Genomic DNA, 16924 nt, shown 5'->3' with positions numbered 1-16924 from the left:
CTGATTTTTTTTCTCTACTTCATCCTTTAACATTGGGTTGACTGGTAATTGAGCTTCATAATTGTTTATTGATTTGTTTTCTAAGCGGTTATCACGGTCTCATGACTCAAGTCACAACTTTTGTGGGTTAGATAGGCTGACTCAGTTTTTTTGTCATTTTTTAATTGAATATATTTTTTTTCAATTTTATCCTTCAATATTGGGTTGATTGAGAATTGGAATTTATGATTTTTTTAATTTTCTTTCCATGGAGTTATCTTGATCTCCTGACCCGGGTTTGACAGGTTGACACGGGTCATTTTTCTTCCTTTTCTTTATTTGATTTTTTTTCAATTTAATCCTTCAATATTAGGTTGATTGGAAATTGAACTTCGTAATTTTATTTATTTATTTTCTATGAAGTTATCATGGTCTTATTACCTGGATCATGAGTTAGGTCGGTTAAGTCAAGTTTTTTTTGTCTTTTTTTAGTTGATTTTTTTTTCAATTTCATTCTTCAATATCGGGCTGATTAGGAATTAAACTTCATAAGTTATTTTGATTTATGTTTTATAAGTTTAACCTGGTCTCATAACCTAGGTCACAAGTTTGGTTGGTTGATTCAGATGGTTTTTTATTTTATATTTTTAATTGATTTTTTTAATTTTATTTTTCAACATTGAGTTGATTGAGAATTGAACTTTATAATTTATTTTGATTTGCTTTTTGTAAGGTTATTCTAGTCTCAAAACTTAAGTCTGATAATTTAACCTGAGTTGACTCGGCTTATTTATTTAGTTCATATTTGTTTTTGATTTTATCTTTCAACATTGGATTGATTGAAAATTGTGTTTTTTTTTCTTTCTATATGGTTATCAAGGTCTTATGATATAGATAGCAAATATGACAAGTTTATCCAAGTTGATCAAAACTCAATCTAATATGTTATCATTTCAATATTTTAAAAATTATATCATCTTAATTTTTTTTTAATTAAACTATATTTTTATCATAAAAAAATTAATTCAACCCACGTACGTCATAACATGAGTAATTATCTAGTGTATAATAAAATAGTTTTGGCTTTGCTCTCCCACCTAATATTTTTGGAGTTGTGCAATTTATTTTCTAAAGTTTTTATCCAATTTGTCAATCACTGCTTTGTCTTTGTTGGCTTTGAATTCGATTAGTGTATTGTCAAACTAGGCCTGTTCATGGTTCGGTTCGGTTTAGTTTGATTTGAACCACAAAAACCAACCAATTCGAGTAACTTAAATTTTTGAAAATTCAAACCGGACCGATTCGGTTCGATTAAATTTGGTTTTTTGGCTTTAAAATCAGGAAACCTAATCACCTGAATTCCTAAAATCTATAATGCCAAACATGAAAACTATATAATAGATTTCCTTCACGAAAGGATATTTTGCATCACATGATCCTTAATAGCTCCATTTCAATTCTCAATATATAATAATAAACAAAAAAAACCAAACCTAAGGAAATCCTAGCGCTCAGCAACATGAACATAATTAATAAAAAAGTCAATCCTCCAATGAAATTCTAGTTGAAGAAGAAAGTTCAACGAAATCAATCAGTTAAAATTAGACAGATCTAACAACGCGATCAAAATGGAAAGGAGAAGGACGACGAATGGACTTTGTACTAAGAATTGAGCTCTTCAGCTCAGGGATTTCACCATTCTTGGTTGATGAAAAATACTTTGAATCGTGATCGCTCATGCCAGCCTACTTGTTTGGCTCTATAAATTTGCAAATGGTAAAGACAGACGTGCGAGCAAGAGAAAGAACAGAGACCGAAACGTGAAGTGAAGAGAGAAGCAAGGAGATGGAGATATGGGTTTTTTTTCTGTTATAGAAGAAAGGACTAGTCTGGGCGGCAACTTTTCATATAATGTTATTAGGGTTAGGTTAACTGTAGACTGTAGTATTTATAGGTCTTTTATTTTATGGTTGGTGACTTGGTTCGGTTCGGTTCGGTTCACCGGTTTCTGTTGTAAAACCGAAACCAAACCAAACCGGCAAGATTTTATGGTTTTAAAAATCAGTTTTCCATCTCGATTAATTTTTCATCGGTTTTCTCGGTTAATCAGTTTTTTGAACACCCCTAGGCCAAACATCCAGCTATCTTGGCGGGGTTGGCTGATGCTTCTGCCTTTGTCAGATGGCCATATTGTTTTTTTCTTTCTAAAACGTCCTCATACTTTGCGCTTTTTATATTTTTCATTTTTTTTTCTCTTCACTGATTTCAAAGTGATTCGGATCAGTTGTTGAATAAAAAAAAATAAGAGAGAGGAGGGTTACTATATTGGGGGGGGGTTGTTTTTGTCATATTAGTATAGTAAATTTAAAAATTTAAAGGAAAGATAGTGTTTAAAAAATATTTAATGAAATAACATAGTTTAATTTTGTCACTCATCTAAAACGCAACATAAACTAAATGTTATACTTTTTAAACACGACTTTTAGATGTTGGAGGTTCTGAACCATGATATTTAATTGATGTTGCATTTCCAAAACGTGACATTTGTTTAAATGTCGCGGTTGTGAACCGCGACATGTAAAATTTTAACTGATTTCACAATTCACAACTGCGACATCAATTAGATTTTGAAATGGCTTCATATCTTATTGTATAGAAACTAGGAAATAAGAAGTCAAGAGCTATATCATGAAATTTGTTAGGTGTTGCATGGTTATGTACTGTCCCTCACTCCCTTGTACTTTATCTCCTGTCTAGTATTCCCTATCAGTCTAAAGTTGAAATAGCTTAGGAGACCCCTCTCACAAGGTCAATCTAGTTGAATTGATTCTTTTTGCCAGCTAGTTGATTTGGTAAGAGAAAAAAGTGTTTCTATAAGAATTTTTTGTGTCAGGAACAATTGAACAAATGCCATCAAGGTATATATAAATGTTGTGCTTTTGAAGCGCGACAAATATATAAATGTCACGCTTAACAAGTATAATAAAGTATTAAATATCTTGTTTCTAAACCGCAACATCTCTAAACTATGTTATTTCACTATTTATTTATATTTTGTATGCTAATTGGTCAATTTGCCCTAGAATATTATATAAGTACAATTGTCATTTAATAAGTATTTGAATTTTACCAAAAATGCTTTCAAATTGGTAAAATGCAGTAAATATTTTTCACTTTTAAAAATTCTCAATTATATAGAAATAATGCAAATGATCTAATTGAAAGATTAGTAGTCTCGGTGCATCAATGATACTATCATATTGCCTCTGTGTTTTTTTTTAATGTAAAAAACATATTAAGAGTACAAAGAATATTTTAAGTGCTTTGAATCTGGTGGCCATGAGTATAAAAAATATTTTAAGTGCCTTGCGTTTGATGGCAATGCCAGACCCAACATGCACCAACATCTTTTGAAATAAAAAATAGAAAAGACAACGTACCCTATAGTTCTTTGAATATCTATAGTGTGGTCCACAATACAAACACAACATTATATATCTACAGTGTGACCAAGCTAGACCCAACACCTCCATAGTCCTCTGAACATCTATAATGTGGTTCACAATGCAAACACTTTATGTATACAGTATCTACACAATAATTTTCTCATGCATTTTAAAATATAGTATAATATGCTAGGAAAAAAAAAGATGTTAAATTTAATATATATATACACACACACACACACACACATTTAATTAAAAAAATAACTTCTCTTTTCTCAAATTTATTGGCTCAACGGTTAATTTTAAAACTGATATCTTGATGAAAAATTTAACTTGCGTTACATTTGGTATTGGGAATTAACTTTGTTTTTAAAATTTTTTATTTTTTTGTAGTTTTAAATTATTATTTATATTGTTCTATTAAAAATAAATTTTAAAAAGTAAAAATATTATTTTAATAAAAATATATTTTAAATTATAACCCCCACCTCACTCTTAATCTTAAACAGCTCAAGACAGACGAAGAAACTAGGGAATGCCGCCTCCTCGCATCACAAGTGAGCCCTTCTGTTTTAGCCAGTAGTTTCTGCTGAAAATTCACTTTCTTTGATACTCAAAGAATATTCTCTTGATTTTGAAAGGTTTTTTTTTTTTTTAGGCTGAATGGATGTTTTATCGATTTTGGATGGTTATCGAAACAATCTAAAAAAACCATCTAAAAAAAAAAAATACTAGTATTAGCAATTCCTAGCACATAAACCCTGTGGTGTTACTTTGAGAGAGAAGGCACAGTGATTGCTTCCTGAAGTCAAATTCCACTGTGTGTTCCGGCAAGGGGAATTTATTCTGCAAAGCTTGAGGTAAATCCAACTGCATGAGCATGCATGGTTAATCAATACCTACAAGTTTCAAGATTCAGAAGAGAGTCAAATTGAGCTTAAAGCATCTGAAATCATTTTGTGGGATTTTTCTTTAAAGACTCTATTTACTTTCTTGGTTTCTGTTTGTAGATGACGACAGAAGATGCCATGTAGAGCTCAACTATTTCTGTTTTTCTTTTTCTTTTTCTTTTTCTTTTTTTGGCTTACAAAGTGCACAGATGTTTGTCTCTGAGCAATACATCGGTTGTCAAATCAAACATCCACTCCAATATGCTTGGAACCTGAAAGCTTTAGTACGGACAATCAATGCATCTATCTCCTTGTTCAGTTTATCATCATTAGTAATAAGTCTACCAGACCGTGTATCAAGGTTTGTGGGGCCCAAGGTTGAACTCCATGGTTCTCTGCAGAGGATAGGCTGCTCTCTTGTATTATTATGGTGGAAAGTTCACACCTTGTTTAGCATCCGATGACCTCACCAACACATGATGAAGACAGGAATCTACTTCGGGTTAGGAAACATTGTTTAGATGCCCACTTTGAATGCAGCAGAGATGAAGACTGCTAGCAATTCTGGAACTACACGCCCCACTCTACTCTGCATGAAGCGCATCTGAACAGCACAAATTCCAGCAAGGCAATGTGGGAGGCAACTGGGGAAACGAAGAAGAAAGATTACTTTAAAAGAAAAAGGAAAAGAGAGCACAAAACAAACTCTTTCAGGGCATTGAAGTCGGAAAATTGTATGCAGGTGAGTGATACAGGGAACCACAGATGGAAAACCAAAGGGTAGTCAAGGGAGCGAGCAATTCACTGAAGGTTTCATATTGTATTCTAAGAGTTCCCCAGGTGAACAGTTGGCCGAAAAATACATAATCATATGAAGTGCTAAAGCAGACGTTTTACGCCTTTTTCTAATTCTACGACAGTTCAAATTTCTGATTCAAACTGTTTCACTAGAGGATACGAAATCGGGTACCTTCTATTCTATAGGTAATTCAAGAGTGCATCAGCTGAAGAATTCTTCAACCGACAGCTCTGTCCCAAGTGAACATCCCCAAAAAGATATCTGCGCTCACCATTAATCAAATAGAAAAGAAATAATTTTAAAAAATAAATATAGAACAGAATAGTTATCAGAAACAAGATTTGTAGAGAATGAAAAAACCTATATTCACAGTACTCAGGCCACGAACATCGAGCTTTCCCATAGTCCCAGTAACAATCTTCATCTCTTAAAGGTCCACGCTTAGCTATTATAAAAAACACATCAGTGAACATATTCAACATAAGCCTTGAAAACAGAGAGAACGTGCAAGTCAAGATTCACCTTTGGTAACAAATTTTGATTTTGCACCGGGATGGATATCGTGCCACATCTGAAGCCACAACTCTCTCATTAGAGCTGGGGATCTAACAATGTTCCTGTGACTTGCTACATGGAGAGATGGCTTCAGTTAAATTTGATCTATAAGAAACCAAATTTGTCTAATGCTCTAATTACACGAGATAAAAACATAATTTCAGTGTAAGGCAACCCCAATTTGCAGCCTAAACATCAACTTCTCAGCAAATAAAGTTGCAAAAGAGAGAAAATTCCTTCTTACTGTTGCATCACTTAAAATACCTCCATTATGGGACTTCCAGGATTTTTGTAAAAGCAAGATTCCAGGGGGGGAAAAAGCAAGATAAAGATCTTATGTTTCTGTTTTTTAAAAGTTTGTGGTAGCCTAAGATATGTTCTCAAATTGAATTCCTTTCAAAAGTTCCAAATTATTTCAAAGCTAGCCAAAATAAATAATCTACTTGAAGATCATACTAAGTCAACAGAAACCATTCGTTGCATTCGATCCACAATCACATCATTTGTAAAGCCCGTGATCCTTAGCTATATCAGATTGGCTACAGTCACGTACATCAGTAATTTGAAGTAGAAGTTCTTTAGTAACTGTACTTTTCAGTTATATGTACTACAAAGAATGTATTGCACCTTTATCGAGCTCCCAAACTGCTGTTCTTCTTCCTGGAATACTTTCAGAATCTTCATAATAGGTGATGTACTTTACTCTTGGAGACCTTGTCATGTTGGGAACTATATCCTCTTCTTGCTGATGTTCTACATTCAAATCCACTTGAACATCGGATCCATCATGCTCTGACTGCAATTTTCATGAAAACAAACCAGGCAAGCCAAATTCTCAGAGAAAAGTTCACTTCACTGGTAAGGAAGCTCAGTGGGAGCTGCTCCTAGGACATCTAGCTATACCAGATATACCATAGGGTTCGGGCATACTTAACTATTCAAGATTAATGGAAGAGTTATTTTTAATCATTAAACAAAGATCTAGGTTTGATCTAAAGTCTGAAATCTTTTTTCTTTCATTTTGTTTGGTCAATAACTACAAAAGCTACAAATCCCAACAAGTGATTGGATTTGATTGATCGGCAAGAATTGCAGTGCAACTTAATTTGGAAACATATCAAACTCTATGTAGAGAAATGAATCGGTGCTTATCCATCATAAGTAAAGCCATCATTCTACATAAATACTACACTTAAACAATGCAAATTAAGCTAGAAGATTGCTTGTAGCAATAAGAGAGTACAATGAACAATTATACCAGTAGATGCATACTTGCCGCAATTTTTATTGTTTCTGCATCAAGCATAGTACTCTAATAGCTTCTTGTTGTTTAGTTTTTTATTAGATTAATGACTCACAATACACTACAGGTCAGATCAGAATTTGTTTCATAAAAAAATATTCAGGCATTGCTAACGTGTTTTGTAGTAGATTTAAAAAAAAAAAAATATGGTGTGGGGTTAATCCGATGTGACCCGATCAACTTTGCGGATCAAAAAACAATCTGGATGATTGATAAAATTGTAGTTTGACTAAAAATAATTGAAGAAGATATCTTTTTTAAAAGATATGAAGACTGACAACTTATTGTATTGATCCGGGTAACCTGGATTAACCTGTCAAATCTGCAACTCAGGTCATGAAACCAGAATAGTCTTATAGAAAGTGAATTGAACCAAATTATGAACTTCAATTCTCAATTAACCCAATATTAATAGATGAAATTTAAAAAAAAATGATTAAAAAATACAAAAAAAACAGCCTCAGTCAACTCGGGTTAACCATTCAAACCTTTGACCTAGGTAATAAGACCAGGATAACCTCATAGAAAGTAAATTAAAACAAATTATAAAGCTTAATTCCCACTTAACTCAATATTGAATGATGAAATTAATAAATAAAATGATTAAAAAATACAAAAAAAAACAGTCTCAGTCAACTCGGGTTAACCATTCAAACCTTTGACCTAGGTAATAAAACCAGGATAACCTCATAGAAAGTAAATTAAAACAAATTATAAAGCTTAATTCCCACTTAACTCAATATTGAAGGATGAAATTAATAAATAAAATGATTAAAAAATACAAAAAAAAACAGATAAAAAATGACCTAAAAATTACCCAAGTTAACCAGGTTAACTCACCAAATCTGTTATCCGAGTTATAAGACTGGAATTAACTCATAAAAAGAAAACTAAAACAAATTATGAATCTCAATTCTCAATCAACAACATTGAAGGATGAAATGAGAAAAAAATAAATTAAAAAAAAAACAAAAAAAAACTTGAGTTCACCAGATTAACCGATTAAACCTGTGACCCGATCTTAATACTTGGATAACTTGATAAAATACAAATCAAAATAAATTATAAAGTTCAATCCTAAATAAACCGTGTTAAAGTATGAATTGAAATTTGAAAAAAAAATAAAAAAAAAAAACAAAGAAAAGAAAAAACATATCACTATTCCAGTGAGTGTGATCTGTGAGGAGGGGAACAGTGAATTCCCCTTCTCAATTAACTTTTGTTAATATTGAGCATAATTCATTTCTTCATTAGCTTTTGTTAATATTGAGCATGCAACTACTTCTACGACGCGCGCTCGCGCGCTCTATTTTACCACATAAACTACGAGTACCTGAGGAGCCCTTGTTATGTTCACTTTTGGTCCAAGCCAATTCTTACAAAAGGAGAGAGAATTGTATGGTACCTGTATCAGATATCCTATATTATATGAAAATAATAGTAAATTATGAATTGCATTACATTAACCTGGAAGTCTGAAAAGGCTGTAGGATTGTAATAATCAATTGCCTATCTAATTTCGTAAGCTTACCGTATCATCCCCACTTGCAGCTCCAGGATTACCTTCGACCAAGTTCCCTGACCTACAATAACAATAAGAGTACATCATCATATGTTACAGATCCCGAAAAAAGGGGAAAGAAGTATTTCACAATAGCCATGTGCACAACATTTAGCATCCATATGTTTTACAATCATCCTATGGCACTCAAAAAACACAGATAGGCATGTACAAATGCATATTGTTCCTGACTCGACTGGCTAGCCTACAACTTGAGTTTTTTCTTTTTTCATTTAAAGCACAGACAGCAGTGGGTGGACAAATTGATAATCTTAGCAATGAAAGATAGCATTACATATTTCTTGAAAAACACCCAACAACATATCCATATTCCATGAACACACACATAACAGCAGCAGTGGGGATGACAGTTACCTGGAGTACAGAGACCCTTCAAGCTCATAAATGACATCGGTTGTGATCCAATTATCAGGGTAAGGCTTGCCACTCGGTGCAAAATAGTAACCAACCTGTTTTCTCATTTACAAGACATCAAAACCATCATCCCCTAGTCTTAAGAAGCAACCATCTTAGAGTGAAAATAACCTAATACCTATCAGCTATCCTACAAACGGATTGGAAATATCCTTAATAAAGGATGGTGAGAAATTAACTGATTATCACAGTTAAGACTAATAGAGAACTACACATGCAATAAAAAACGGGTGACTCTTTCAGTTTGAGAAAGAAAAGAAACCGGTTGGATACATGCTTTAAGATTATGAATATAAATACAATATTAGATTTTACACAACATTTTCCATGCATGGAAAGATAATAGCCATCACATGAATAAGAATAGTCCGTATTTCTCAATGAAAAAAAGAGTTTATAACCAATGTCGCAGTAGATACAAAGGGATTCCCCTTGCATCTAAATGGCACAATTAGGAAAAAAAAGTTCATTGGAGAAAGCAATTATATTCTCTGTCTGGTGCTGTCATGACAAATAACAGATATTTCATATACTCTGAGAGGAAAATTATACCTCAGTCCTTGAATCTATTCCATAGATGCAGAAAACATTTTTTATAGGTGGTCTGTCCCAAGGTGTTAGTGGATTCAAAACAGGATCATCATGATATGACCTAAAAAATACATCATTTCAGATTAGATGCACACATCATGTGAGATGAGGTATGTTTTTTCAACACGCATTATTCACAGTTAATAGTGAATTACAAAGCAGGCGACATGAATAGAAGGTGCCTGGGTATAATGACACAAAAAATCACAGCAATTGATGAAGAAAAATAGGGTTGATCAAGAAGGTCAATTAGGTTTGCCACAACAAGTCAATGAATGTTACACCTACAAGGGAAATTTTAGCATTTTACTTGGAAAACCTTTCAAAGCAAGCATAAAACAGCTAAAGTTCAGTGTCAGCATTTATTAAGAAGATGCCTACTTCTTTAATTGGTATAAAAGCCTCTTGCTATCTGGTTCATAATCTTCTATTGCTTTGAAAAGGGTCCCATCTGATATTTCACGAGCCGAAAAGGATAACTGAGTAGGAAGCCCGCATTCCATGCTAGACAAGTTGGTTTGAGCTAATTCGGTAACTGACGGATAGGCATCAAAGCCTGCAAATTAAATTTGCGTGAAGCATAGGAGCAAAATAATAATAATGTCATCATGGGATGAAACTGAAAAGTCTTACCACGAACAGAAGGAATTTCTATGTTGACTATATTTGTTGGCCATCCAGAATAGTTCAAGTGAAATTCCTGCTCCTCACATTGATATGTGTGATGGCCCTTCCTGAATCCCCCGGCAAAATGCCTACAGTAAGAATTATCGGTTCTACAATACTTAGAAAATGGCATCATCCATAATGAAGAAGCAAAAGAATTGAACATCAATCGAGCTGTTCCCTGGTACCTTGCCAAAATACATGACAAGCATGTGTTAGAATAGGCATCCAGATCCAATAACACAAGATAATATGATAGACGTCCAAAAACTTCTAACAAACTGCTGAAAGTCACGGCTGTCAAACCAGTTCTGACAAGGTATAGAAAGGTGAAAGAGTATTTCAAAGTTTACTTGAGTGAACTCATAACAGATGACTATACAAACTCGTATGCTTTTACAAACACTACTTACTAATTCTAATCGTGGAAAGTTTTGAGGTATGTTTACTATATAACTGATTTAAGTAATCAGTGCAAGAAAAAAGGTGAGAGATATTGAGGGGGCAAATGACTGCTCTATAACAAGAAAGATGACTGTAAAAATGAGGATATATTAATCGATAAACATAAGTGTCAACTAAAGAACGTTTCAACAAATGAATGGGTAACCTCAGAAACTGGAAGACCAAATGTGTTCCCGAAAAATGTTGCTTTCACTGTCTCAATTGCACCAAGAAGAGGAGCTCCTGGAACCAAGCAACAAAGTCAAGATAAATGAATGCAATTTAACCAATTCAAGAGACTCCACCATCTAGGCAAATGGATATGATGCAAAAAAACCATACCAACTGCAAAATAGGCATGAATGTGTTCATCAAGCCACTGGTTATAATGTTTAGGTGCAATTTCCAGTTTTAACCATTCCAGAAAGTAGCGGAAGACATTGTTACCCAAAGAATGGGCAAATACTATTGAGGGTCCTCCTCGAAGTTTAAGGGCAGTTTCAAATGTTAACCTGCAAATAAGGAAAAAAAAAATATAAGGTCCTTTGGATCAATCACAAGATGAACTTCATTCTCACACTTCACTTTTGGGACAGAGAATTCAGATGATTAGGCATTTTCAAATCCCTTTGCATTTATTTATTGGTCCAACAACTACACATCCTGAGAAATTCATGTTAAGCACTTCCATAAAAACAAAATGCATGAAATCTTGGATTCAAATTAAGAGTACTATTAAAAACAATCTTTCCCAAGTTTCCAAAATCTTGATTCTCAGTAGTTTGTTTTTAGTTGACCGACATATAATTAGCTGTTACTTATTTGTGAAGTTCTATGCTCATATAGATTGTGATGAAGAAAATGTAGTCAAACTGAGCCCATCATACAATGTGATAGTGGCTATTTTCAGCTGATGTACAGAGTAGCGAAGAAGCATCCTAAGTTGATATTATATGAAACAAGTGATCTATCAGAAATGATTACTTTGGCTATTAAAGTATTAACGTTAGTATGCCATTAAGAAATGTACAAACTTGAGCCTGTGAAAATAAAGGTCTCGCTCCTCAAGCATTGATGGTGACAATCTCCAGTCATATGGCACAGCAATGATTGAATTCGCCTCGATGCCAAACTCTATGCACCACTTAACCCAATCTTTCCACACTGAAGAAAGAGGACCTGAAGATCATATCCCAATAAATCCATCAACATATATATTCCTTCAGCGCAAACTGAATATACTAGAAGCCATTAAATTCAAATAATTAAATAAAATGTAATACAAAAACAGGGAAAAAAACCTGTGATATAACCAGGATCAAGTTCCGTAATAGCAGAAAGACCACTATCGGGGCGCGATTTGCATTCAGGATGGTCTGTTTGATTGTAAGGGTCAAGTAACATGCACTTAAGCCAACAGTTCACAGCAGAAAGTAGCTGCATATTGCATTACAAATCAACATCAGCTCCTTCACTATTAATCAATAATTCATCGGCCACTAGCTGCTAACATACGGGAAAAAAAACTACTATTTGTAAAAAAAAAGCCAGGGAGTTTGGAATAAATTCCTGATTTAACCAGGACAATAAAAAGACGTCCATTATTGGATAAAATCTCTCGTGTTCAACAAAAAAAAATATTATTCATTATATTATTTTCTAGATTGGCCTAATTTTTCACGGAAATCAAACAGAACGAAAAGCCAAAAAGTTTGGAATAAATTCCTGATTTAACCAGGACAATAAAAAGACGTCTATTATTGGATAAAATCTCTCGTGTTCAACAAAAAAATATACTATTCATTGTATTATTTTCTAGATTGGCCTAATTTTTCACTGAAATCAAACAGAACTTCATATAGAAATTCCTTTAGCTGAAAGAAAAAAGAGCATGATTATTTGTACTTACTTTGGTAGTGTCAAGCCAGACCAAGTCGAGAGGGTTGAAGTTGAGAGGAGAGTAAGGACAATCAAGGAAAGACCACGCTCTAAGCTGAGTAGATGCGAATCCTGGAATTATAATTCCGGATAACTTGGAGTAGTCTCCGATGAACTCTCCGCCGTCAACGGGGGTACTATGCAGCGCTGCGTGTATAAGTAGAACCACCAAAATGGTGGCAATGTGGAGGTTTACTCTCATCTTTCATCTCACTCGTTTTTTCCTTTCCTTATTTTTTTTGGCTTTGCAGTTGAGAGATTTGCAGGTGTTTTGATTGATTGGTTTTTGGAATGGAAACGTAGGGGCTCGAACGAATATTCACAATTTCACACGATGTTTGCTGACTGTTTTGACAAAACCACTAGACGACACGTCACTCCATCGATTTCTCATGCAAGCCTTTTTGAACTCGTCACGACGTCGTCAGAAAGACAGACGGCCTCTGATTTGAAAACTTCATTTTTGGATTAACTTGATTTTTTTTTTCGATCATAATATTCTTGATTTTTGGAAAAGTCACGCAGATACCATATGCACAACCTATCAATAGACGCATGCAGTGCATGTGGTTGTTACACGCGCATGTAATATATGTCCGCAGCCAGCGCCAATCAGGCCCCCCTGGATTTCCCATCCTGTTCAGCCCCTTGCCAATTAATACACAATTTCAAAGGCAGCAACTTAACCCAACAAGTTGTCGTCAACACAAATCACAATTTCATATCAAATCATTTCATAATTAAAGAAGCTCAATTCTTAGATAAAACAATTCACTACAATAAACAATCTCAATTCATCTGCATCATGTAACAACATCTAATAAATTAACCCGTCAATGTGTCTGCGCACTATTAAAACCACAAGCATGTCGTTGTGATGCACAATAAACAATCGTATCCTCTTGTATTGCAATGTTCAAACGATCATGCTCTTTAACCTTGTCACGTGAAAAATAGCACGATGAGAACCAAGTATTGAATGTGTCATACACAACATTGTTAATAGCATCACGAATCGCAGTTGCAGCTCTTTGACCCTCACGTATTAAAGAATTCACCTAATATATAACAAAAGAATGTATCATCATTTTGTAATTGTAAAACCCGGGTAATATCATTAATAATAATAAAAGTGAAGATTACAAAAAATAAGGGAAAATGATAGATTAAATTATAAGAATGATAATAGATTCGAGTATCTAAAATAATTTAATCTATTATAAAAATAAATAAATAAACAAAGAAATGCGAATAAAATTTTTATGGAAGTGAATTTCACGGAACTGAAAGTACCAACGAGTAACTTAGTGATATTCGAAATAACTCAAGTAAAATTTGGTGTAAACAGGCATCAAGATTCGGGAAATTTTACCCGAAAATCATAAAAGTAACTATCGAGGGACATAGAAGAAATTTATAAAAAAAGGTTATATGTGTGTGTGCATGTATATGCGCGTACGCACGCGCGCAGAAGGGAAAAAAAAACCTTACTTTTCAAAAGAGAAAGAGAAGCATTCGGTCAAAGAGAGGGAAGAAATCAAAGCTAGGGGAAAGTCCTCAATTTAAAAGTGTTAAAGCTTTGGATATTTCTTGCCTTAACACTTTTAAATAAGATTCTTAAAGAATTTATACTTTAAATTGATTGAATTTTGTGGAATTAAAAGTAAGGGTTCTTGATAAATTTTGGAAAAAAGTTGCAATTGATTATAAAATTGTGTTAAGATTATTGAAGTAAGTAGAGAAAGTAAGAAATTACGGTAATTGAAGCAAAATTTTAGGTGTTCTTGAAGTAGGGATTTTTGATAAAATAATAATAATAACAATTTAAGAATTTTGATAAGATGATGGGATTATATAGAAAATAGATGGAATTAATGTTAAAGAGAGAATAGAACATGAAATTTTTATGTTTTTCTTTGGTTATATATATATTTTGTAGATGTGAAAAGAAATGATGTGATATACTTGTCAATCCAGCAAAAGTTGTCAGGCCAACACTGCAACATAGAACTTTAGCTCGAGCTCAGTCGTCAGGTAATTACATGGTGCCCGAATTTATCACTAGTCAATGTGTATTTTTATCTGATTAATTTTGGTTGATAGATTAGTAATTGTTATATTGTTTACTTGAGGAAATAAGATATGTGATGTGATGAACTAATTTCTGAATTAATAGAATTAGGTGCCCTAGTGAATGGGCGTAATAAGAAATTAATTTCCTGATTAATGGGATTAGTATCCTAGTGAACGGGCAAATTGTTGAACTAATTCTTGGATTAATGGAATTAGTACCCTGATGAATGGGCGTGTTAAGGAATTAATTTCCTGATTAATGGGATTAGTACCCTGGTAAATGGACAAATAGTTGAACTTATTCCTAGTTTAATGGAATTAGTGCCCTGGCAAATGGACGCGATGAGAAATTAATTCTTTGGTTAATGGGATTAGACCGTGATGAATGGGTGAATCATTGAACTAATTTTCTTAATTGATGGAATTAGTGCTTGTTGAATGGACAAGTGAGAAATTAATCACCTATTAGTAGAATTAATGCCTGAGTTAATAGGCGATAGGAATAATTATATTTTTGGTTGATGTTCAAAAAACAAAATTAAAGATTATTCTTAAATTTAATTGAAATATATAATACTAGATTAGCAAATTAATTTAATGATCTTATGAGTAAATTTTCAAAAAGAAAGGAAGAAAGTAGGAAATAATTTATTTATATTTTATTTTATCTGTATAATCGAATTATTGTATTAAATCAACTTTTAGGTACATTCCCCTATCGGACCGAACAGTAGATTAGTTTCATTATATTTTGTTGGGTACCATTTTGTAATGAATGAGTTTATTATTTTGTTATGTAATATAAATTTCAGAATTTAATGCGTCAATAGTTTATCAAAAGCTTTTTTTTAGTATAATTTTAATTATGAATTTATTCTTTAATTTTGCACTCATTTTTATTATAATTTCGTTAATGGTCCTTATTTGTAAATTTTTAAATTATGTAATGTACTTCAGTTATAATTTGTAGAATAATTCATTGAATTGCATCTATGTAAATGTGTGATATTGATTTGTTTAAACATATGTGAATTTGATTATTGAGAAATTGTAAAGTAATGAGAGGAGGAAGTCCTGGATGATAGGACGAGTAGAAAATTTGATAATTGAGAATTATAGAAGAAGAGTCGATAACTTGGTACCTAAAATACAAAGAAACTCTGCCAGATTTTTGATTGATTGCAAGGAAAAAAAAATTACCCTAATCTTAACTAAATTATTATTTCCTTACTCTTTGTTTTTTAACACAAATTTTAGGGTTATTATAGTTGGTATCAGAGCTCTGGTTTGGGTTCATGAATTGAATTGGAATCTGATAAGTATTAAATTGGTTCAAGGTAGTGCACATAAGACAAGGTGAGATGGCGGATCGTTCTCCTGCATGGGAACGAGGTCAAGATCCTAGATTATATATATATATATATATATATATATATATATATATATAGAGAGAGAGAGAGAGAGAGAGAGAGAGAGAGAGAGAGAATTCTTTGGAGGATTTAGCCTCTCACATACCTGCAACACCTCATCTAAGAGAAGCGCCTCCTCCAACAACAGCAGTGCTAGCAACAACCCCTACACCATATTCTCATCCAGTATTTATAGCTCAGATTGTGAGAGTTGTAATAGAGATGATGCCTCAAGTACCAGTACCGACACCCCTAGTGGCACTAGCAACATAGGTACCACAAGTTGCCCATACACCAATGGACAATGTGGTTACACTGGTTCGGATAATGAAGAGTATGCGAGAGTTGGGATGTGAGTCATTTTCAGGGAAGCCTGATGCTAAGATAGCAGGTAGATGACTACGTACAGTAGAGGACATTATGGAGCAGATTCGAGTGACAGAGGATTTATGAGTAAAATGTGCCACTCATTTACTATTAGATAGGGCATGATCTTGGCAGGATACAATGCGGTCTAGAAGGCTCGCTGGGTCTTGGACATGGGCTAAATTTAGAGTTCAGTTTGAAAACCAGTTTTACTCATCATAACATCGAAAGATGAAGGAGCAGGAGTTTCTAACTTTGAGACAGGAAGGTATGACAGTACTTGGGTATGAAAGGAGATTTCATGATCTCTCTCCATGTTTGCTCCACAGTTTATTCCTACCGAATAATACATGATTGACAAACTGCGGGATGAATTACACCAGTATTTAAGACACTGCTTAATAACACTTAGATTTGGGACAACCAGAGAACTTATAGAGGCAGCACAAGATCTTGAGGCATGTATAGT

General features: G+C 33.5%; 1 protein-coding gene across 3 annotated transcripts; it reads right to left on the bottom strand.

Annotated features, from left to right (window-relative positions):
* Nucleotides 1–4356: 4356 nt before the first annotated feature.
* LOC133682863 (phospholipid--sterol O-acyltransferase) lies at nt 4357–13050 on the bottom strand. Of its 3 annotated transcripts, none has more exons than XM_062106404.1 (16): nt 12579–13049; nt 11971–12106; nt 11704–11848; nt 11012–11181; nt 10836–10912; nt 10193–10406; nt 9941–10094; nt 9521–9620; nt 8909–9003; nt 8504–8555; nt 8306–8377; nt 6297–6465; nt 5637–5741; nt 5475–5559; nt 5286–5375; nt 4357–4959 (listed from the first exon to the last, which is right to left on the bottom strand). In XM_062106404.1, exons 1-15 carry the CDS (start codon nt 12807–12809, stop codon nt 5294–5296), a joined length of 1887 nt encoding a protein of 628 aa, XP_061962388.1. In that variant the 5' UTR covers nt 12810–13049; the 3' UTR covers nt 4357–4959; nt 5286–5293. The 3 variants fall into 3 exon arrangements, 2 of the variants coding, with proteins under 2 accessions (XP_061962388.1, XP_061962387.1); XM_062106403.1 differs by having other exon boundaries at nt 9941–10115; nt 12579–13047; XR_009836732.1 differs by lacking the exons at nt 4357–4959; nt 5286–5375 and having other exon boundaries at nt 5637–5737; nt 9941–10115; nt 12579–13050.
* Nucleotides 13051–16924: the final 3874 nt, after the last annotated feature.

Source organism: Populus nigra, chromosome 2 (genome assembly GCF_951802175.1).
Source record: "Populus nigra chromosome 2, ddPopNigr1.1, whole genome shotgun sequence".
NCBI lineage: Eukaryota > Viridiplantae > Streptophyta > Magnoliopsida > Malpighiales > Salicaceae > Populus > Populus nigra.
The sequence above is the reverse complement of the archived record's forward strand: the minus strand, read 5'-3'. Positions and strand labels throughout refer to the sequence as shown.

Bases quoted from the DNA above. Each gene is read 5' to 3' on its own strand.
- LOC133682863 (XM_062106403.1), bottom strand. From the start codon at position 12,809: ATGAGAGTAAACCTCCACATTGCCACCATTTTGGTGGTTCTACTTATA. The intron at 10,913-11,011 runs GTATGGTTTTTT...GCTTGGTTCCAG, and splicing joins TCATGCCTATTTTGCAGTTG to GAGCTCCTCTTCTTGGTGCA. The intron at 6,466-8,305 runs GTACTCGTAGTT...TGAAAATTGCAG, and splicing joins ACATAACAAGGGCTCCTCAG to TCAGAGCATGATGGATCCGA.